This window comes from Mesocricetus auratus, unplaced genomic scaffold (assembly GCF_017639785.1).
Source record: "Mesocricetus auratus isolate SY011 unplaced genomic scaffold, BCM_Maur_2.0 Super-Scaffold_100009, whole genome shotgun sequence".
Taxonomy (NCBI): Eukaryota; Metazoa; Chordata; class Mammalia; order Rodentia; family Cricetidae; genus Mesocricetus; species Mesocricetus auratus.
In genome coordinates this window covers 36,193,906-36,217,704 of record NW_024429193.1, presented here as the reverse complement: position 1 = coordinate 36,217,704, position 23,799 = coordinate 36,193,906, and the positions used below count along the sequence as shown (strand labels likewise).

At 39.5% G+C, this 23,799-nt stretch overlaps 1 protein-coding gene across 1 annotated transcript in view; it reads right to left on the bottom strand.

Annotated features, from left to right (window-relative positions):
• Positions 1 to 664: 664 nt before the first annotated feature.
• The window catches only part of Abcd3 (ATP binding cassette subfamily D member 3), a 56,098-nt gene continuing 32,963 nt past the window's right edge, over positions 665 to 23,799 (bottom strand). Inside the window, exons 9-23 of the mRNA XM_005077128.4 lie at positions 22,525 to 22,667; positions 19,192 to 19,261; positions 17,852 to 17,921; positions 17,668 to 17,765; positions 17,480 to 17,571; positions 16,073 to 16,164; positions 15,917 to 15,989; positions 14,352 to 14,415; positions 11,022 to 11,099; positions 10,861 to 10,926; positions 10,671 to 10,760; positions 10,131 to 10,250; positions 6,300 to 6,404; positions 2,997 to 3,053; positions 665 to 2,058 (exon numbers count right to left, since the gene is read on the bottom strand). Coding sequence (XP_005077185.1) covers positions 1,981 to 2,058; positions 2,997 to 3,053; positions 6,300 to 6,404; positions 10,131 to 10,250; positions 10,671 to 10,760; positions 10,861 to 10,926; positions 11,022 to 11,099; positions 14,352 to 14,415; positions 15,917 to 15,989; positions 16,073 to 16,164; positions 17,480 to 17,571; positions 17,668 to 17,765; positions 17,852 to 17,921; positions 19,192 to 19,261; positions 22,525 to 22,667 — 1,296 coding nt within the window. The 3' untranslated portion in view covers positions 665 to 1,980. The remainder of the gene's footprint in view (positions 2,059 to 2,996; positions 3,054 to 6,299; positions 6,405 to 10,130; positions 10,251 to 10,670; positions 10,761 to 10,860; positions 10,927 to 11,021; positions 11,100 to 14,351; positions 14,416 to 15,916; positions 15,990 to 16,072; positions 16,165 to 17,479; positions 17,572 to 17,667; positions 17,766 to 17,851; positions 17,922 to 19,191; positions 19,262 to 22,524; positions 22,668 to 23,799) is intronic.

The window sequence follows — 23,799 nt, the reverse complement described above, 5'->3', positions numbered from 1 at the left end:
GTTCAGGTTAAACTAGCATTTTTCAGTGTAGTGTGTGATAATTATGAAGAAAATGACTGCCTAATCACTCATGTTTTGGAAACACTGCTATACCAGCCCTAAGAAAACCATCATAATGTTAGAATACACTGGGATTCTCCTGGAAGACTTTCCTCTCTGCCTCAAATGGTGAGGCACTCTGTTATTAGACTAAACAAGGAAGGAATCTGGAGGCAGACAAGAGGATGAATACTTCTGTTGGCAGCCTTGGGGTATCCTAGAAATCTGAAGACTTGTAATTTCCCTATGCCTTAAAGCCTTTCCCAGGACATAACATCTTTTAAGGTCTCCTGGCTAGCTGGTAGCATTTGTGAGTATAAACATTTGGTAAAGATTTTCTTTTCTAAGAAATACACATGAAAAAGTGTAATTAGCTGGGCAGGCTAATCCCAGCACTCAGGAAGCAAAGGCAAATGGATCTCTATGAGTTCAAGGCCAGCCTGCTTTACATAGTGAGCTCCAGGCCAGCCAGAGCTACATAGCGAGATCCTGTCTAAAACTAGAAAACAAAAAATTTTAAAGCTCATTTAATAAGTTTTTGTAAAAAGACCATCTGGGTGCTAAAAGCACTTTCTGAATGTCAGCATGTAGGCACAAGAGTCAAAAAGAACGCACAAAGGTTGTGTAGGTTATCCATTTTTTTTAATCTGAACAGAAAAAAGTATAAAGTTTGCTAAGAAGACATGGTAAAACTGAATAGGATGTGTTTATGGAATCAATACATCAAGGTTATTTGGGTAGTCAGTGATTCTGAGTTATGCAGAAACAAGACTATCAAATGCCCCTTTCTGAGCCCATTTGGTAAAACTAATTTCACAACCACGTACTGATCATGTCCAGACTTGGCTCTCCTTTGTGCAAACACCACATGTAGCCACTAATGGTGTTCGGCTGCCAAAGATGATTTCTCAACACAGTAATGCAGACACAAAAGCAGGTGTACAGGAGTCAGAGACAGTTCCTAGGAAATGTCATTCACCCAAGTGCATGATAATGGTTAGCATTTTAAAAACATAAAACTACAGTCAAGGACAGCATAACATTTTGTGCTCAGTGTGTTACTTCATGTAGTGCCTCTACAGTCATAAGGCATTCACCATTACACAACCACTTTTCTGATGAACCTGTCCAATTCTCATCACAAAAATCTCAATTTCTTGTAAGACCTTGAACTCGACACAAGAGGATCATGCCTAGACATCCCAAACATTGCTAAGACTGAGTGTAGTGTGTAACAACCACAATCTGTAAGTACAACTGCACACACTGTTGTACACCACCACAAAGAACCTTCAAAACAATTCAGTCTAAGAGACCGAGAGGGATACATTTATTATTCAGCTAAAGAAAATCCAAATGGCTCTCTTGGAGTCAAATGTACCTCAAGGCATGTATGAAGAATGAGTATAAATGTAGCAGCTAGAGAAATCTGCCACTGTGTAATAAATGCTATCCTGTATCGATGGTATACATTTTAATAATACATTATGATTGGTTGGTTCCCATTACCATGGGGCACACAGAAATGAAACTCAAGACTACTTTGTTAGAATAGAACAGCTAATGACCCCAGTTTTAAATAGGGTTCTTCATTAAAAGAAAAGATAGAGCCATAAAAGTCAAATTAGCTGACTTCAAATGGTTTACATCCCAGGATGAATCAGATTACACTGATTTAAGCCCAATTCAATTCAGGCAGGTTTTTTAACCACAAGAATAAGGACATTCTTAGTACATAATTAATAATTAAACCAACATATACACAATTAGCAATATCCTATACAATATTAAGTGTTTTAACATGTTTCAATTATCCTGTATCTAGTCAATTTGTTGCTTTGTTTTTTTAAAAAAACAAGCTTAACTTTATTTTACAATGCACTTTGCATTAACGAATGCATTCTTGTTTCATCAAAGCAGGTGAAGTTCTCTAGATCGTCTCTATGATCCGAACTCAACTGTATCTTCTGTGATCTTTTTGAATTCATAATTGCCTCTGCCATCCATATGCAGGTAGTACTATGGGAGAGAAGGGAAAGTCATAATTAAGAACAGGTACATTTGCACTCTTCTTACACAATGCACAGGCAACCCATAAATGATGACGCATCCACAGCTCTGGGTTGCAGCTCCGAGCTACCAGGGTGTCCTGTGCCGGAGCCTGGATGCCTCGCCAGGGCAGCACTGATTGCTTCACTGGTCAGCTACCAATCTCTAAAGTCTTTTTAGATTCAGCAGGGAGGAAAAGGAGCTATTTGTGTGCCTCTGAAGACACAGAACAAAGCCTCCTGTTTTTATTAGTGAAATTTTATATATAAAGATGTTTTTCCGTTTTCTGTATTTCTATTTCTTAGCTGTTCTTTGAGTTCCCCTCCTTCACAAACACAAGGCCTAGGGCTAGATCCCAGCTCAGAGAGGAAGAGAGACAGAAGGGGGAAAGTTAGAGGAGAAGTGGAGGGAAGGGAAAAACTCTGTTCTCAACATTACCCCACCAACCTAAGGATACTATCCAGAGTATATAGCATTTCTTTACCAATGCAAACCTTAGCACAGTATCTTTGTAAATTACTGTGACTATATAACAGATCCTATTTTACTACATTTCAAGCACAGCTGGCATTATAATCCTGACCTCTGCTGAAAATGCTCCTAAAATTTTGTCATGCAACTTAAGACTTTCTCTTCTGTCAAACCTGAGTGATAAGGACACAACTCATTAACCCATAGCTATTACACAGCTGTCACTTATAACTCTAGAGAACTAACTGCTCTCTAATCTCAGTAGAGCTGGAGTTTATATACATTATAGCTTTCAAAACTGATGACAATAATACCGAACAAAGTCCTACTGTATACTATAAAACTCAAAATCACCATGAAATCCAAAATCAGTCCAAAACTCACATTTTTATGTAAGATAAACATTCATCACCCCACACAAGGAAAGAAATACAAACCTCGTGGTGCTTCCAAAGGGATTTTCTGTGTGAAACAGTAAAGAGGGTGATGCCAACCTAATGCAAAGAAAAGGTTTATATTTATATCAGCGACAGCAAGCTACAAATTACACATACACTTAAGTTGTTAGATGATATCATGTTCAGTGGCTACAGTTAAGAATTAATGTCAAAATACACACATCCCTATATCTGATTTATTATGAAAACCAGTAAAATAAAAATAGCAAAAGGCTAAAATCAGGACAAAATGGCATAAATGGTCTGCAGCCAATTTGCTTTCAAATGCACGGTAATAATTCCCTACTGTAGACTCTTATTTTGGAACATGTCCTAGAATTCAGACACATTCTGAAGTGTGATTGTTCCATCTCTTCTAGAAGGTTCTGCATGTGTCTGCAGTAACATATACAATACTGACATTGAGACAAAGTTTAAATATCCTTTGTAAGTTTGGATCAGGTATTGCTACCCAATAAGCTTGCTATAAAATTATAAAATGTTTGTCTTGATCCAGATTTTAGGATCTCTATTGCACTTCAGATTCTCAGAGAAGCATTGACAGACAGAACTGCAGTTGTTCTCGATCAGTGAGATCAATGGTTCTCCACCAAGAGGTGGGTTCTCTCTGGTGGACATCTTGGTTATGTCCAATTTTTTTTTTGTATACTGAGAACAATACTGCCATCTAATGAGCAGACACCGGAATTGTTGCTAAACATAGTGCAATGCCCAGAACCGCTCCTGTACAACTGTCTGTGAGTTATCCAGTCAACACATATGAGGGTGAGAAACACTACTTCAAGTCAGATCCTCAACACAGACCTCTCATTGTTTTGGATATTCCACAAATTTCCACCATGATTTTTCAAACTCATTTTAATTTTAAAAAGGACTTACTCATTTTTATGTGTATTAGTGTTTAACCTGTATGTATGTAAATCTACCACCTGCACACAGTGGTCAGAACAGGATGCCATATTCTTTGAAACTAGAGTTAATGGTGGTTGTGAGCCACCAAGTGAATCCTGGGAACTGAACACAGGTCCTCTTGTAGGGCAGCAAGTGCTCTAACCACTGAATCATCGCTCCAGAGCCTGATTTTATTTTTATTTTGTATTAATTCTAAAAGGTTAACCTAAGTAAATTCTGGATAATTTCTACCATGGAATTTCATGACTAAATTCTTCTGCTGGCACCAAGTGGTGTCACTTAAAGTGTGTCATGAGCTTGGTTGCCATGTGTATTTAGTGAGGCCCTGCATTGTCAGCTCTGTCAGACACACATTCTAACTACATCAAAAGCCCACTTAGACACACTTCTCTGCTCCTGATTTTGTGATTGGATTACACCTTAGCTAGAGTAGGCATATAGTAGATTACAATCACTTAAGCCAAAACACAAAAGGCAAAGTTTAAATTCTGAGATCTGAACAACAGATGTTACTTTTCCATAATTAAATTTCATGCTCTTGGTTTTGTTTTGGCCAAGAAGCATCACTGTTCTCTTTAATGTTAAACATTCTGAAATGTTGCTTTATTTCATTTGTAAATTTACACTGTTTTGCAGTCAGAAAAAAGTTCTCTGGCTGGCAAGACCCCTTAGTGGGTAAAGACACTTGCCACCAGGGCTGAGTTTAATTCCTGGACTGTCGTGGTGGAAGAGAACTGACTCCCAGAACTGTCCTCTGACCTACACCAGGAGCATCATGGCACGCACATACACTAAATCTACAAAGCAAGGGTTTTACAAGGTTCTAAACTTCAGGACTCTCTCCCTCACTTTCTGCTTAGTTGTATTCAGTGCTACTGTGGCAATGTTGTTAACATTGAAACTGAAAACTCAAGCAACCTTTCTTCCCCTAAATGGAATGTGTTTTATAGATTTACACAATCTTAAAAACAAAATAGGCAACTACATAGAACTGACAGGGGAAAGGCTTTAAGTAAAAAACAGCCTTATGCACAAAAACATTACAAGCATCTCTAATACCTATACAACTGGAAACAACATATAAATTACTAAAGGGGCTTCAAAAAGTGAAAAACAAACAACAAAAAACCAGAAATACAATGTTAAACATTCCTATGGAAAAGACTACTGAAGACCCTTTTATTATCATAACATCCTTTTTAACATTTAATATGCATCTGGGTCACCTGGGAATTCTGTGACTATGCCGCTCTCCTGGCAAACTCAGAGACTCTGTATTTCTTATAAACTCCCAGGGACTGTTAATGCTGCTATCCTTCAAATGGTAGGAATACGGTGGGGGGGGGGGCATGTGGGCATGTGTGTATGTACAATATGACTATTTTTATTTATTGTAAACTCCCCAAATATACTAGTGTTAAAGTACTCCCATAACTCATTTACTTACAGAGGACCTCTAAAACAGAATATATATCTAACAATTATACAGAATGTTGCAACAATCCCTTTTAAACACAAAAAAAAAAACTCACAAGGACTAGTGAACAAGTACTTAAATAATGGCAGTATAGAAATTTGCTAAAATATTGTCCAGATAAAATAAACTAGATAAACTGAGAGCTCCAAAAGAACAACTGGGGAGAGGACTGAGTGCATACAGCGATTGCTGTGCATGCATAAAGACTAGAGTTGGCTCTTCAGCACCCACGGAAAAGCTGGGCAGGTGTGGTGGCCCACCTGGAATCCCAGTGTTCAGGGTGCAGACAGGGCTAACTAACTGAATCAACAAACCCAGGTGCAACAAGAACCCTTGCTTCAGTAAATGAATTGAAGTACTATTAAGGATACAAAAAAAAATCAACCTGTATTGTTCACAGGCACCCTATGCATGCACACCACACATGCAAACACACGTAACACAGGTACATATGTCACCAACACATATACACACAAATTGAAAAAATTTTAGATTGCCAAATGGTTACTATTGGTTATTCTTGATTTAAAAAGTGATATAGAGGTAAAGTTAATGGGATAAAGGGGTGACAAATTTTTTTTAAGTCTGAGTGTAAGTAATGAGACAAAAGGTGAATATATTTAAACAGTGTACTATGTCTAAGAAATTGCTAAAGAGAGTTATATTTAGAATGCATGGATAATTCCTTGTATTCTGTTCATATTATAATGTATTTAGAATACACTGACAATTTGTTGTACTCTGTTCATACCTATTAGTTACCAATTTAAAGATAGCACAGGGCATTATCTTTTGGCAGCAATGCCATTGCTTGTAATTTCCTTTTGGTATGGGTCTGTGCTTGGACATGACACACAGACGCTCCAATAAAGCACCTGTGGTGCAGCACTCACCTTCCGACAGTGGCTGTAAATGTAGTCTTCCACATCAACACTGACTGCGCTTGTGCATTCATCCAAAATGGCAAACTGGGGTTTATGATAAAACAATCTAGCCATCTACAGCACAAAAGGAAATAGTCAGTGTAAATGGAGGCAGGCCTAAAAATAAAACTAATAAGGAAAGATTATTTTACTTCAGTTAAATATGCTTTTTGGAGTCTTATAAAGCTTAAATATGAAAATCATTCTAACTAAAAGGATCATTCCAAGAGATAAAAATAATATAAATAAAAAATGTTTTACTTTCATCTTAAAGGGAGAAATATAGTATGTGGGAAATATTTGTTGCTAAGAGAAAAACAAAAACTGGTGCAAGATGTGATTGAGTTTTAAATAATCAAAGTTCACCAAGCAAACAAATTTTGTGTTTTAACTAAACCTTAAAATTCAGATTACAGATGCTTCAGATGTCGCTTAAATAACGGCACCTGTTAGAGTTCCCACCAAGCATCTCTCCATGCACCTGCCAAGTCTCCGCTGCTGGTCCTGGGTGTGCACAGCTTTTGAAAGCTTCTGCTCATCTTGTAAAAGGACTCAGGAGCACTAACCCTTACCTTTCTTTCATTAGCAGGAATGCGGAACATTCTCCCTTACTTACATTCCAAGTGTATTCCATTTTCTAGAAATGGTCTGTCCTTGTCTTGAACAGTTATTCTAGTTTGTCACTTGCCCCCAACAGAGATGGTCATGTTGCAAAAGCAACAAACATGTTCCTAAGCCCAATCAACTTTCCCTCTGTGAAGCATTCTACTGGAAGCACTCCCTTCTTCAAAGTAACAGGAAGACACGGGGAGTCCTTCCCCTCTCTGCTCTCACTCCTTTTAGTGCTTTCCCACACGTCCACTAAGTGTGTATGAGGCCTTCTCGGAACTAACTCCCAGATCCTCTTCCTTCTCCCTTAGAGCTAGAAGCTGAATGTCCCTGGCCTCTCAGCCACTCCTAACTCAGAGTGTAAAGTCCACTCACGTCTGCTGTGCCCTATCCCAGAGAACACTCACGCTCTGCCTGGGCTACACAACCTCCAGCTCCCACTCTGCTTTTCTCCACTTTTTGTGTGCCCAGGGAGAATCCATCACGTAGTAAATCCAAGAATCCACTTGACCTACACCTCCACAGCTTCCCCTGTTTCATCTCCAAGGTCCTGTAAAGTCTTCCTCTCACCTGCTCTGACTCCCACATCCCAGCCAGCACTGTCTCTTCCCAATCACTCAACTACTAGGATAAACATCTGTGTGTCACTCTTTCTTCTGAAGTAAGGCATCCTGGCCTTAGACTCCATGTCACTCTTCTGAAGTAAGGCATCCTGGCCTTAGACTCCATGTCACTCTTCTGAAGTAAGGCGCCCTAGGCCTTAGACTTGTGTGTCACTCTTTTCTTTCTTTCCTTCTGCTTTTGCTGTTCTGTTTTTGTTTCTGTTCGACAGAGGCGCTCATTCTGTGCCTCTGGTGGGCCAGAACTCACTATGTAGCCAAGGCTGGCCTAAACTCATGGCAGTTCTCCTGCCTCTGCCTCTGGAAAGCTGGAACCATCCCTGTGCTATCACATGAAGCTTTTTTTCTTAAGTCCCAATGCCTGACTCTGGTCCAGACATCTTTCAAGTGTCTGCTAACTCTCTCAGTCAAAGTGGATCCTTTATGGAATTGCAACTGTCTGTATACAGCACACTTGAGTTTCATCTTCCTTTGTGTGCTTGCCTAAGCTGTAAGATTCACTAAAATAGAAACCACGATTAAACCACTATAATATACCCAAAGAGGTCACTGCTGTGCCGTTCCAATACGTGCCAAGTGGATAAGTAAAACAAGCTGCTTTCTTGGGTTTACACCGAGGTACACGAGGTGGGGAAGAGGGAGCAGCAAACAGGTACTGTCTCATAGACAGACTGACGGCTTTTCACAGGTGTCTCTCCTTTTCCTGTGTGTGTGAGTGTGCATGTTTATGTGTGTGTGTGTGTGTGTGTAGGTGTGCTCTCATCTCCCTCCATGCTGTCAGCTACTTGTCTCCACAAAACAAGAAAGTTGTAAAGCAAACATTTAAACCAATGTACTGCCTGAGCTAAGCTTGATAAGCTACATTTCACCACTTTTTTTTTTTTGGTTTTACGAGACAGGGTTTCTCTGTATTGTTTTGGAGGCTGTCGGTCCAGCCTGGCCTTGAACTCACAGAGATCCGCCTGCCTCTGCCTCCCGAGTGCTGGGATTAAAGGCATGCGCCACCACTGCCTGGCCATTTCACCACTTCTAACATTAAGTGTCTGCTTGGCAAACCCTAACCCACTGAACTGCAGTTTCCTTGGGGAGCGGGATGGTCACAGTGATTACTTCCTAAGACCATTTTAAAGATATAATGTGTGAGCCTTTGTAATCTGATTGACATAATGACTAACATCCAAGCACTCAAAACTTAGCTGTCATTGCTCTGAATAATGCTTTTATTTTTCAAGTATAAAATGAGTTTTTCTGCTGAGAGGTAAAGTAGTATGGTAGAAAACTGAAGACTGGGGTTGGGAAGATGGCTCTGTGGGTTAAAATGCTAGTTGGGTTAGCATGAGGAGCTGAGCAAGTCCCTAGCACCTGTGTAAAAAGAAAAGAGGAAGAAAAAAAAAGCTGGGCATGGTGGCATCCACCTGTAATCCAGTGCCGGAAGGCAGAAAACTGATGCTGTGGTCTTACTGGCCAGCCAGCCTAGCCAACTGATGAACTCCAGAATCAATGACAGACCCTATCTAAAAAAGGAAATAAACAGGACATATGATGTAGACCTCTGGAGTCACTGCTAGTTGTGAGCTGCCATGTGGGTAGTAGGCATCAAATCCGTGGCCTCTACAAGTGCAAACAGTGCTCTTAACTACTAAGGCATTTCTCTGGCCCATTTTTTTTTTATTACTAATCGATGTAGGAAGGCCCAGCTCAGTGGGGCAGTACCATCCTTGGGCAAGCAGACCTGTGCTCCTACCTTGAGCTCCTGCCCTGATCCTGATGATCTGTAACATGTAAACTAAAATAAACCAATTCTCCAAACTGGTTTTGGTCCTGTTTATCACAAGAACCAAAAGCAAACTGGGATAGAAATTGGTACCAGAAAGTGGAGTTTTGATACAATGGACCTGACCATGTTGCTTTTTGGAAGGATAGTGGAAACATTTGGAACTTGGAAAATAATAAATAAGGAGGGGGTAGCATACTGGAAGAGTCAGTGCTGGAAGTAGGGGGGAAATCTGCTTTTTCAAGATAACTTTGCTATTATAAAAAAAAAATCAAACTGTCTTTGCAAGTCTTTCATACTAGGAAGATTTTACAGTTCTAAATAACTTCAGGAGGTTAGTGAGGGGAAACAAAGTTACTGTAACAATGAAGGGAAGAAGAACACGGACAAGGGGCAGAATGAAGAACTAACGCTCCTAGTGCTTCCAGCTGCTCAAGGGAAGCACTCTGGAAGAGATAAAAGCGCCATCTACAGGGAACAGCTACAGAAATATGTAATGCACAATCGTCATCCTTACAGTGGCTAGAGTATCCTCCCTAACTTCTAGAAAAAAGAACTGGAAGGATATAATAGATCTACAGCTTTCCCTTTCACAGAACAACCACATTACTAGTACCTTTTCCAGAATTCCAAATTTACATGAAGTTAAATATTTCCTAGCACTTTTATTACAATTTAAACTAATACTATAATAGCTGCTGAGCAAAAGTCAAAGTCCTGTGCTAGGATTAGCCAAACTCTGGATTCTAGCAGTGACTCTAAGCAAGCATTTGGTACCAGTCTTCTGAGGATACTGACCGCCATCCTTTGTTTCTCTCCTCCGCTGAGTACATCCATCCAGTCCTGAACACTGTCCCAGCCTCCTTCCCGTTCAAGGATATGACCCAACTGCACATTATCCAAGTACTCTTTCAGCACCTTTATGCAAAGATAAAAGACCGAAAAAGTGGTTTAGAAGCTTAGCGTTCTGTCTTACCTTATTTTTTAGACTAGTTTAGCAACTTCATGGCCAACCACTAGGATAGCTAGGTGGTCTTCAGAAAAGAAATGGCACAACGCTGACCTGACCGCCAGTCTCTAGCCATACCCTTGACAAAATGTCTGGTAGCTTAAAGACGGTAACAAAATAACCAAAGGATGAGGGCAATGATACAGCACTGTCACCATTAAAGCCAGCCATGAGTAATACTTAAGCAAGGCAGCTATCTTCTTACCACTGCCTGGAAAGTTGTTTACAGTGGCTTGGAAAGCTTACACCAGGCCACACTATCTGATGTTTAAAAAGACAGAGTCTGAAGTGGGCATGCTTGGTGAATGTAGGGTGTAATCACTCCTTACTTGGTCAGATATCCCCTTCTTCTTCTGATCCTCTTTTCCATCTGGATATATTACTTGGTCTCTCAGTGTTCCCAAGGTCATATAGGGTCGCTAGTAGTCATAATGATAGAGCAAAAGTCACTAAAAGTACATTTTAAAATATTAAACCAAAGATCTTAAATGCTACAAAATAGCTCAAACAAAGTCTTACCTGGGGAACATAAAATAACTTTCCTCTCTCAGGTTTAGTAAGTCGTCCTCCAAAAAGAGGCCATAACTATAAACATAAGGAGAGGACAGATGTGACTGAAATTCATACCCTAACAGATTACAAAATAAGATGGAAAGCTCTGGAGACCAGTATGCACATACTTCACCAAGAACTCGGAAGAGGGAACTCTTTCCACAGCCATTTGGACCACAAATGAGAACATTGGCCCCAGATCGAACCTGAAAGACAATAGTAAGTCTTTGCGTTAACCAACTAACTAAATTAGCCATGCATATTTCTTTAGAGTCAAAGGGGTCTTGGTTAATTATTATCATCTAATTTTATCTGTAAATGTGGTATCAGGTACAACTATGGAGTGATATAGGGAAAAATGTTTTACTTCTCCTTACGTTCAATTTTTATTGTTTCCTTTTTTCATTTATTAATTTAGACTGTTCAATGTAGTCTTAGTCAGAATGCAAAATTTTAAAACTTTATGTTTATGTTTATTAATATATTTTTAATTGAACTGTAGAATATGTCACAAATATCTTTCCAGGTCACTGTATTTATGTCCCTTTTGCCCATTCTTTTAATGCCTGTAGCACCTACTAAGAATGTACCATAACTTACCTAAAAATTTCCCAATGATTAGACATGTAGGTCATCTTTTCTTTTGCTCTTTTAGATAACACTGTGCATAACTTCTGTATCAGCAAGAAAGCGTATAATAAATAAGTAAATTAAATTGTATACTATAGACTAACTATGTGGAAAAAAGCCACAGAGGTCAATATACACCTCACTGCAAGTGACAACTGGGAAAACTTCCATAGATGTCTTTAGGAGCTTATCATGAGAAACCATTCCTGCTCACCCACAACAAGCAGGTATGAGGACAGGAATGAGCCTCACCTCATGGGACAGACAGACTGGTTCTGCTGGAGAAGACAGCAAAGAGAACAGTAGACTTGGCTCAGAAAGGTAAGCAGTAGAAATTGTAGGTAGCATTTGGCAAATCCTTAAACATAACGCAAGCCAACTGAAGGCTCCTACTTGGATAAAATAGACACCAGCATTATAGAAAATAGCCGAAAGGGTGGAAACAGCTGAAAAAGGAATAAACTATGCCTACACTGAGAGCTCACAAAGGATGAGGGTTACAATCTCAGCCTGAAGAAAGCTGTTTGTTTAGCTATAATATAACCCAACATGCAAGCAACCAGGAAATGTGTGCTTTATGATGGCCAAGTCTGCCTTATGACGACTTTCCAAAACAAAGGAACCCTGATTTTCAAAAGTAATCCAGGTGGGCACAACTAACAGAAAATGATAAAGAATTGAAGGATGTCTGTTCCAGAAAGAAACTTCATGTTAAGGAAAATCCTGGGAAGAAACAAGAAAAGGCCAGATCTAACCTAGAGGTAAGTCAGAAAGAGGCAGAAAAGGGTCTTAACAGCAGACCAACAAGACAGGAAGTCATACAGTTTCCAATGAAAGAGCAACAGGGACCAAAGGTAGACACCGGGGAACACAGCTATGAGGGGGAAAAAGGGAAGCCATGGCAAATATGGGAAACTAAGAACTCAGAAAGACTTGGCCAATGAAACTAAAACAAAAGAAGCAGCAATGAGCACAGACTGTCTGAGTGGAGCTCAGGGCTGGCCAGAGTTAAGGAAGAGCAGCTGCCTTACAAAGGCAGTACCCCTGTGGCTGAGGAGTGCTTCTAACCCTAGGCATGCCAATATTTGCCAATCTCGGTACAACTGCTACTTCCTGTTATAGTTACTGGCTTTAAAGGAAGTATGATGATACAATACGCACTTTGCATAATATTTTCTAGTTCTCTTAGTTACTTAAGACAGTAGATATATTGAGTAAATATAAATTAATAAGAGCAGAAAACTAAAGAATAACCTAAGACTATAAGAGTTTAAAAACAAATTATAAGCCACTGGGAAAGGTTTCAGGGAAAGCAGTTAAAAAGCAATCTTTACATTAAACACATACAAAAGCACGATGGGTACACAGACAGCAAGACTGTCCAATACATGCATGGCTATTTAAATCAGCTAAGTAAAATCAATGCACTATAGCTGAGTCATCCCTACACCTGCTAAACTTTCTGTGTTCAACACCACCTGGCACAGAACAGCAGAGCTCTCCTGGGTAGGGCTGTTACAGGACGGTATCCGGAACTTAAGAGATCATTTGTAGAATAAGAATGTGTTAAGAATTTTTAAGACTTCTAGCTCGGAAAATCTTAACAAGTAGCCTAAACAGTAGTCCTTAAAATTCAAGACACAAATCCCACAAAAGCAGTTATGGACTGACTGCCTTTCCATTCACCCATCCTATCACCAAACATGCTGAGTCAGTATTCTGTTTATTTGACTGACATCCTACTAGCCACATGAGGTACAAGTGTGCTGTCAGGCTTTCAGGGGCCAGTAAGACGGGTCAGTTGATAAAAACACTTCCTGCCAAGCCTGAGGACACGAATTTAACCCCTGGAGCTCATACAGTAGATGAAGGAAACCCACTCCCTCAAATTGTGTTCTGACCTCAACAGATTCACTATGATGTGCTCCATCCCCAACACACAAAATATGTAAATAAAATGTAAAGAGAAAGAAAGAGAATGACTCTGTATTGTTTGTATGGATATAAATCTTCCTGAACAAAAGAGAGGAGGGGGGGAGGTATTTTGATTTAGAGTTTTTATTTAAGGAGATTAAAGTTTTATTTGCATGTTTAAGCTTTCATTATACATGGAAATTCTAATTAGATGTACCTTCTTGTCATGGACTTTATTTGTAAAAACAATTTACAGATTATCTTTTCATTTGTGTACGTGCATGCCTGCATAAGTTTATGTGCGTACAGGAGCCCGCAGAGACAAGAGGAGGATGCCAGATCCCCAGACCTGGACCATGTGCACCATGTGTGTACAGGAGTCCACAGAGACAAGAGGAGGATGCCAGATCCCCAGACCTGGACCATGTGCACCATGTGTGTACAGGAGCCCACAGAGACAAGAGGAGGATGCCAGATCCCCAGACCTGGACCATGTGCACCATGTGTGTACAGGAGCCCACAGAGACAAGAGGAGGATGCCAGATCCCCAGACCTGGACCATGTGCACCATGTGTGTACAGGAGCCCACAGAGACAAGAGGAGGATGCCAGATCCCCAGAACTGGAGACACAGACAGTCATCAACTGCCATGTGGGTGCTGGGAACATAAGTTCTAACTGCTGAGCCATCTCCCCAACAGAACAAATTTGATGCAGTAGTAATCCCTGAGATTTTAAAGCCCAGCCAATTTTAAGAAAAATGACATTTCTATATGGTCAAAGAGTTAGTTTCAAATGTAATATTATGGGTTTAAATAGAGACAATTCAAACCTTAAAGCTAATTTAAATATTCATTTTTTCAGTTCATATTTTGAAGGTAATTTAAACTCTTATATTAACATTTCAAAACTTACTTCAAAACTAAGATCTCGGATCAAGATATCTCCATTTGGTGTTGCTAAAGGTACATGATCAAACCTAAAGGGCATTAATAAAAAAGAGGGAAATTAAAAAAAAGGAACTCAAATAACTCAATACCCCAAATAGAAATAAGCCAAACTAAGTGAAAGACCATCCATATAATTCATAAAAGAATACACTAAGAAAACAAAATACAACTAGGAAGGTTCTCAAGATCTCTAACAACCAGGGAAACGCAAATGAAAACTGCAATGCACATCACCAGTTAAGGACAACAATTGTTACAAAAGACAAGGTAAGTGCTGACGAGAAGCAGAGGAAAGGGAATCCTTAACCACTTGGTAAGAACATAATTAAACGGCAATGAGAGGAAACAGTATGGAGGTCCCTCAAAAACTAAAGATTTTACTGCTATAAGTTCTCTGCTTCAGAGAGACAACCCTATTCCAGGGGGATAGTCAAAGGAAACAAAATGCTTCACAGAGTGGTATCTGCACTTGAATGCTCACTGCAGTAGTTATTCAATAAACCAATGGGGAAGCTCCCTTAATGTCTTTCAAGTGATAAAAGGATAAAGAATATATCATATGTATAAGCACATACAAAGGAGCATTATTCCGCCTTAAAAAAAACAACAACAAACAAACAACAACAAAACCTGGGGCTGAAGAGATGGCTCAGTGGTTAAGAGCACTGACTGCTCCTCCAGAGGACCTGGGTTCAATTCCCAGCACCCACATGGCAGCTCACAACTGTTTGTTATTCCAGTTCCAGGGTACCAGACACACATGGCAAAACACCAATGCACATAAACTATAAAGGAAGAGATGGCTCCATGGGTAAGAACACTTGCTGCTCTTTCAAAGGGCCAAGTCTGGTTCCCAGCAATCATATCAGGCGGCTCACAACCTTTTGCAACTCTAGTTCCAGGAGATTCAATGCCTATTTCTGCACAAACATGGAACACAGACACATGGGCATGTAGGAACACATACAAGCACAACAGTAAAAATCCTTTTTAAACCTCTGAAAACCACAAACATTTTCAAAAGGACTGAATCAGTCATTTTTGATGGTAGGGAACATTATAGTAAGCAAAGTGAGACAGAAAAAGAAACATAGTTCTTATATAACTTATACACAAAATCTAAATATTTTAATTCATAGAAGAGAGAACGGTAGCAGTTGTAGGGGGCTGGGGAAAAGGGAAAATGGAAGTGGTGTCATTCTGAACATATAAAAGCTTTGATCATGAAGGAAGACGAGTAAGTTCTAGAGGTCTAACCAGCAGCACAGGGAAAACAGTTAAAAATATGTTCTACACACATACATACACACGTTTAGATGAAGAGGCAGATAAAATAATTTGTTGGAATAAGGACATTATTTTCAGTGTGTATATAATATTAAAACATCAAATTATATATGGTAAATATATGTAACTTTTATTCAGAATTTTTAAAAAGTCAATTTTGAGATGCATACATAACTACAAGCTGAAGACAAAGGCTGCCATACTATAACAAATGTAGTGCAGCACAGCCTTTTCTGTACATACTTTATAATGTTGTCTACATTGACGATTTCTCCAGCACCAGGTATCAAGGGACCAACTTGTTCTCCTTCAGTACCTTAAATGGAAAACAATTATTAAAACATCACATATTGGGAAAAACTTAACACTGTGACTGCAAACTATGACATTTATATTTACCCTTTTCTTGCTGTGACACCATCGTGCGTTCGTATTTGCCATGATTTAAATCCTTTAGTACTTGCATTAATTCTGTAATCCGTGCCGTAAAACTAAAATTTAATAGAAACCACAATCAAAAGTCCAGGCTATTGCTACATCTTTTGTACAACCTTAACTGAAGTGTCTAAAACTATAACTTAGCTTGAGGGACATAAAAGAAGTCTCATGAGCATAAAATATTAATGATATCACACATATCTTATTTTGCTACAGTAAAAGAGAAAGAACAGGAAAGTAAGGGAAGAAGTTTCACAGGATCCTCATGATGAGAGTGTTTCCCTTTGTCAAGTATTCTTGTTAGTACACTCTGCAAACACAGGGAGCTTTGGTCCTGAGCTGCTGGAGTGACCCTGTGGTCACATATAATACTTTCTATCAGAGGGAAGGATACACTAGACACATACTACTTCTCTACAAATGGGGAAACTGAGGATATTTCTGCTCTCATGTTCTGAAGAAGGGAAAAGATGAAGAATTCTTAATATATAATGGAAATAATGTGGTAATAGAAATCAATCCAGTGACAAGAAGTTGGGGAGTTGTCCCTATATCCATGAATTTCATGTGCATTAAATATACGTTCTTAATATAGCATCACTCATTAATAAAATGCTTTTATGTGGGGAAAGAAAGCCGGCATGCATGAACTTATAGAAGTCTGAGGAGGTTACTACCAAGTACAGCACACAGCAACTTCTCGAGAACAAGTCCTCACAGTGTTGATGCTGTCTTGTTATGAAGACCCTAGCAGCTATGACAGTAGAGAGAACACAGGAACAGACACGGGCCTATGAAAGATCTGAGGGTGGCAAATTCCCTTAGGCAATCAAAAGTCTGTGGCATTTTTCACACCCTGGTGTTGAGATTTCTGCCTTCTATGTCAGCTTCTGAGATGTTTAATCCCATCCTGTGACCTAAAACAACTTTGCTTCTGGGTAATACATCTACAACTACCTACAGATGCCACAAGGTAATTGGTTTATTCCATTAGCATCAACCTCTACTCATTTATTTACCTAACTTGTCAGCACAAACCCTTAGAAGGTAAATATCTATGGCTGAGAAAAAAATTGCTCAAATGTAAACCTACTCACTAACTTGAATTTCTGTAAGAATGGGCAACGTATCCAAGGCCAGTATCTGTGAAACAGAGCAAACATCATACTACTCAAGATTCAAAATAGTTGTCTTTGGGAAGCATGAAAAGTTCACTGAAAGAGAGGTCTTCCTTAATTTTCTACCAAAACCAACTTCCTAGAGTAGGAAGGGTCAGTGGCTCCCTCATCTTAATTGGGTGCCAGCATTATAAGAACAATATATGCTTAAAAACTGTTCTATGCAATTACTTATTATTACAAATCTTACCCAGCCAATCTAGTCATTTCACGCCCAGCCAAAACTATACGACCCAGAGCTTGAGACATCCTCAAAAGCATTCTTCCACTTTGGTAGTAGTCCTTAAAGAGAAACAAGTATTAGATTTTGCTTGCAGTTCTAAAATAAAAACAAAGCCTTAATTTTGAATTTTTGCTTCATTAGTATTACTGTTTTACCTCTAGGAGCTCTGAATGTGTACTATGAAGATGTCGAGGATGCGACAAATCTAGGAAAGGCCGACTGACAACCAGGTACCCGACTACAGTGGCAACATCTGTAACAAAACAATTACAATTTTAGGTGTCATTCTTTCACTTTTTCCACAAGCCATGTCACACCATCTCTTTAAAACATACTTACATTTGGCAATGATGCTATCAATGAAACCCATAGAAAACCGAAAGAAAATGAAATTATGTAGGTGTTCCACCTGACAGAAAACAAAAGAAAAATGTATTTTTTTTTACTAATTTTCGCTAAGGATAAAGCACAGTTAATTTACAAACAGGTATTGAGAAGCTATGTACATCATACAATGAGCACAACACTAAGAAGAAAGCAGGTTCCCAACACAAACACCATCAAACCATTACTTAACAATGCTGATTACTTAAAAACAATATATTACATATAATAGTATAATGCTGTTTCAAAACTGCTAGAAACATACATACCCAAACTTATCAGTCACCAAAGCTAAAAAGAAAAGATGAGAAGCCATTTCAAATAGGCTTGTCAGAGAAGGAAAAGCTGTAATTAGTTGTTAGCATCTGGGCTGAAAACTCCCAGGCTGAGAGAAGCAGTGTGAAAAGCTGGTGAGTGGGCAGCAGTCTTCTGGAAAGAGCGTAAGAACCTCTTATCAGCAAGCACTCTAAAAACTTAGGTATGGTAAATGACAAAAATCCAAGTTTTGATACAGCCTACGACAACTTTTTAGTATTTGTAAAACATGTACTTAATATCATAATTTTCCACTAAAATACTAGCTAACCGAAGGCAAGATTTCACCTATCATGCTCACCACCTAATCACATTAGCATCTAATGATGACACCCTCCAAGCACCCCATCTGGAACTTAACATCTTCTGAGTGAGTAAAGCTATTTGAATTAAAAATTTCCAAGTAGCAAATAAAGAAAAACTGTTTTTAAAAAATCTTTATATTCCAAATCAAAGATCACTTTTGCTGTAAACCAAGTTTTATTAGCACAGCCACAGCCACCTAAGCATGCATTACAATTCCAACACAGACTACATGGGCAGGAAACCTAAAGTATGTATATACTATCTTGTCTATAAGATCGTCTCCACTAGTCTGTGGGAGCCATGAACTTACTCACCCAATGAGACTACTTTAACAACTAGTGCAAAAATGCACAAGATTATTTAAGTGAATCAACCCATTTTGTAAATGGAGGATTTATTGTGGCTATATTAGTTTTTAAACTCATTTTTAGTTTAAAACACAGTATACAGACTTGCTAAAATACATATTTAACTATGTATTTATACATATATAAATGCACAGAAAAAAAAAACATGTGATCCTCAAGTGTTTTGTTTGGTTTTCGAGACAGGGTTTCTGAGTGTAATAGTCCTGGCTGTCCTGGAACTCAGAGAGTCCCCTGCCTCTGCCTCCCAAGTGCTGGATTAAAGCGGTGAGCCACCACCACCTAATGATCCTCAGGTGTTTATCTTACCAGTTTTCGGAAGACTGAGTGGATTGTCTGCTTTTCTCGTTTATTCCCATTGTAAAAGGCAATTTCTTCACTATTAAAGAAAATAATTCAGCAATTAATGTCAATATTATCTCACCCTAAAATGTAACTGAAATGCAGTGTTCAACGTATGAACATTTATATTTTCATGGACATCTTGGTCCAGTGTGATGGCTCAGGGGGTAAAATGCTTATTGTGCAAGCCTGTCAATATGAGTTCTATCCCCTAAACCTACAGGAAGGTACAAGGAGAGAACAGACTCCACAAAACTGTCCTCTCACCTCCAAGAGTACTCAGCAGCAGGCCCCCCTCAATAATAATAATATAAATAAACAAATAAATAAATAAAGATAAATGGCCATCTTGTCACTACGAGGATATTTGGCATAAGTCAAGTGAGGGACTGTGCTTGAGATCCGGTTCCTAGTAAAGTTTCAGGAGCACAAGAGCACACACCTGACTGGATCACAGACTGGACTGTAAGCTACCTGCATGTAGCCCGGCTGTTAAAGATGCAGTGAGCAAATGCTCACAAACTGTAAATGAGGCAGAAGAGGAAGACACTTTGATATAAAGAAAGATTAGGCTGGGATGCATGGTATAGACCACAAGTGAAATTGCAGACCTAAATGGGACAGAGGACAAAGAAGCAGAAAATAAAAGCAGTGAAGCTTGGCTACAGCCTTCGCAGAGCAGGAAAGAGCGAAGCCCTGACTGGCGGTGCTGCCGCACCCTCAGGGCTAGACACACCAAAGCTGTTCTTATTCTTTCACATTATTCCTCAGAGCAATTTCCTAGAGTGTGAAGGGGCTCACAAAGACCACAAGATCTTCAGCAGGAAAACCCAGTTCCATACAGATGAGAAAGGTTCGGTGTAATTAGATAAAATCTTTAGAAGCTAGCACCTTACAGATGAAGAAAGGTTCAATGTAATTAGGCACATTCTTTACAGTCATGTAAACAGCAGAGTTCAGCAGCTAAAATTGTCACTCTTGTCCAAACTAATGCTTATAGTCTTTCTATCCTGAAAGTATGATGTAAACCATCCAGGCAAAGTACTTCTGAAGTTACAGACAGTTATGAGCCACCACATGGGTGCTGGGAATCAAACCCAGGTCCTCTGCAAAAGTAACAAGTGCTCTTAAGTACAAAGTCATCTCTCCAGTCCCCACAAAGTACTTCGTAAAGCACCAAAAAGTAGGTATCTACATGGAAGCCCAAATGCCACGGCTTAGGCACACTGACAATGCCTGTGGGGGCTGGCGAGACGGCTAGGCAGCACTTGCACGAGGCTGACAACTTAAATGCCATCTCTGAACTCAAGGTGGCAGGAGAGAGCTGAGGCCTCCACATGGGTACTGCTATGAGCCTGCACACGCAATTTAATCACAGCGCACACCCCAAACCTCAACACTCAGAACACTAAGGCTGGAGAATTGGGAGTTCAAAGCCAGCCTGGATTACATAGTAAGACAAAGAAAAAAAAATAAGACCAAAGACAGTAAGATGAGGGAAAAGAGAAGAAGGAAGAGGAAGGGAATGGAGAAAGAAGAATCTCCTAAAGAAATAAGAAGCAGTTTCTCCTTTTCATTTCTGGCAGTGAAGCCTGGACCTGCTTTTGCCATTCTGTGACCACAAGAGTTAACCAGTGGAAAGGGTGTGTGGTGGTTTGAATGAAAATGGCCACCTTAGGTCCATAGAGTGGCACTATGAGGAGGTGTGGCCTTATTGGAGTAGGTGTGGCTTTGGTGGGGAAAGTGCTACACTAGGGGGTGGGCTTTGAGGTCAGAGGCTCAAACCGGCCTATGACTCGGTTCCAAAGGCAGACTTCTCAGCTATCACTCCAGCACCATGTCCGCCTGCATGCTGCCTTGTTTTCTGCCATGAGGAAATGCACTAAACTTGTGAATTATAAGCCAGCCCCAATTAAATGTTTTCCTTTAAAAGAGCTGCCCTGCTAATGGTGTCTCTTCACAGCAACAGAAACCCTACCTAAGACGGGGTGGCATACATGGCAGGACAGAGCCAAGAGAAGAGCCAGCAAGAGCCTCAACTCCAATCCTGCTGTGCCCTCAACTGCTCTGTCCTAAGGATTCTTATGTGACACAGACAGTGTCTCTACTATGGAGCACGTTTGCTTTCTAGTAAAAGCATTCCATAAACAGCTTTTCACTAATTAAACCCACTATTCCCCCGCCTCCCTAGAGCATGAAACGCCACATATAAAATTCATATGATTTTAGCAAGGAAGCAAGGGAAGAAGAAACTTCTTTCTTTCTTTCTTTCTTTCTTTCTGTTTGTTTGTTTGTTTTCAAGAAAGGATTTCTCTGTGTAATAGCTCTGGCTGTCCTGGAACTTGCTCTGTAGACCACGCTGGTCTTGAACTCATAGAGGTTTACTTGCCTCTGCCTGGGATTAAAGGCTGGCTGGAAGACAAAACTATTAAGAGCACAATCTCCTAAGTAATTCTGTAACTTTCTATAGATTACTCTATACATAGTATTACATAAATACTACAACCTTCAAAATTGACTTCAAGTTGGCAGATAGACACAAGAAAATTTACAGAGCATCCTAGCTCCTGAACAAAATGTGGGCCAGATGCATTTATGTAGAGATAATCCTCATAGTAGCTCCATTATCTATCTACAAGAAAATGAAGCTATGACTAACTTGCTAAAATCACATAATAATGAAATTGATATGATGAAAGGGTAGATTTTGAATCTATTATGGATGGCTTCAATGCCTACATCTTTCTTCCAGTTTTAGATCTCCAAACTGTCCAGAAGTCTAAGACATTACACCAGTGGAAGAGTACCTGCCTACATTCAAAAGGCCCTGAGGCTCAATTCCCAGCACCCCTACTCCCCACAAAAAATATCTGGAAAACAAAATCAATGAGCACTGCAAAACAGTTGCAACTTTAAAACTCTATGGATAAGTTAAGGCAAAAGTTTCTTTGAATAGATACAAATTTGAAGTACATCATGTCAGTATTCTGTCTTCTGTCCACTCTCACATAAATAAGACTTTCAGCCTGAAGTACATCATGACAAATTTTAAAATGAAAATTATAGAAAAATCAGTCAACAGAAGACATGAAAAGGTAAATCAAGGAAACTACAGGCTAAGAGAAAAAGTGCTTGAAACATACAGTATTTCTATTTTATAAAACTAATATTCTTCATAATGCTTATTTTCAAAACAATACTACACTATTTCAATAACTATACTGTGAGGCTTTCAAAATATAAATGACATCAATATTCACAAAAAAATTTTCATTATAGTTCTAGAATGTTTCTCCATACCTATTTGTGATAAGTCGAGAATTAACGTATCTATATTCTCCTTCATACTTCTGCTCCGTTATTGTCATCTTGCCGATGGGTCTTCTGAGTCGAGTTAGGAACAGCCCAGAAACAAGCAAGTAGGCCATCATGCTTGCTGGACCCTGTGGTTAATGAAAGAGAATGAAGCTCAAAGCTCAAGAACATGGTACTAAAACGCACATGTGGAAGGCCTATAAGTAAAAGACTCTGAGAGAAGCTGAACCTTTGCTTGCCTTTCTTTCCTTCTTTCTTTCTGTCTTCCTTTCTTTCTTTGTTGGGGGGAAGCCCTGTGCATTTGTCAATAAAGCACTGCTGGCCTATAGGGAACCAAGAGAGGTGGGACTAGGAGTCCAGGAGGACTCTGGGTAGGAGAAACACAGGAGTTCGACATGTAACCGCCATGGGGTAGGAAGCCCGGAACTATTCTCCGGTAAGAGAAATACTTAGATTAACAATTATGGGGTAAATACTTAAGTCAGAGCTAGCCAGTAAGAAATGAGTAAGGCCAACAGCTTCATAATTAATACAGCGTCTTGTGTGTTTATTTGGGGACTACAACGCGGCAGAGCCCAGGCAGCTGGCGGGGGATAAACCAAAGCGGCTAGCAAAGAAAAAGCTTCACTTAACATTTCTTTCTTTCTTCCTTTCTTTCTTTCTTTCTTTCTTTCTCTCTCTCTCTCTCTCTCTCTCTCTCTCTCTCTCTCTCTCTCTCTCTCTCTCTCTTTCTTTCTTTCTTTCTTTCTTTTCTCTGTTCACCTAAAACCTCTCACAGGACTTCTCTGCCATTTAACAGCCTTCTACTGGAACCCTCTTAATGCTCTCCAGAGTCAACAGAATTCTCAGAGCTCTCTTCTACATCCTATATGAATGAATGTTAATACTCCCCTAGGTTCCTTCCTTAGCTCTAGTCTCATCCTAAACTCATACTTCTAGTCCCATCACTTTGAGGACACAAGATGTTACTACCAAGTATGTGCCATATATCCTCACCCCACCAGTGTATAGGTACCTCAAGAAAACTCCTTAAACAAGCCATCTGCCTTTCCCTGCTCATACAGTAATCTTTTGTCTCCTATACTTTACAACTCTGTAAATGGCCTCACAGCCCACTGACGATCTTAGGAAGGTTCAAACAGTCCCCAAATCACTCTATATATCTCTCATATTCAAATCAAAACTATTTTCCTAAACATGTCATTCAGTGAGACTGTTTTTCCATCTGCTACATTTAACATATGGACATCCAAGTATCTC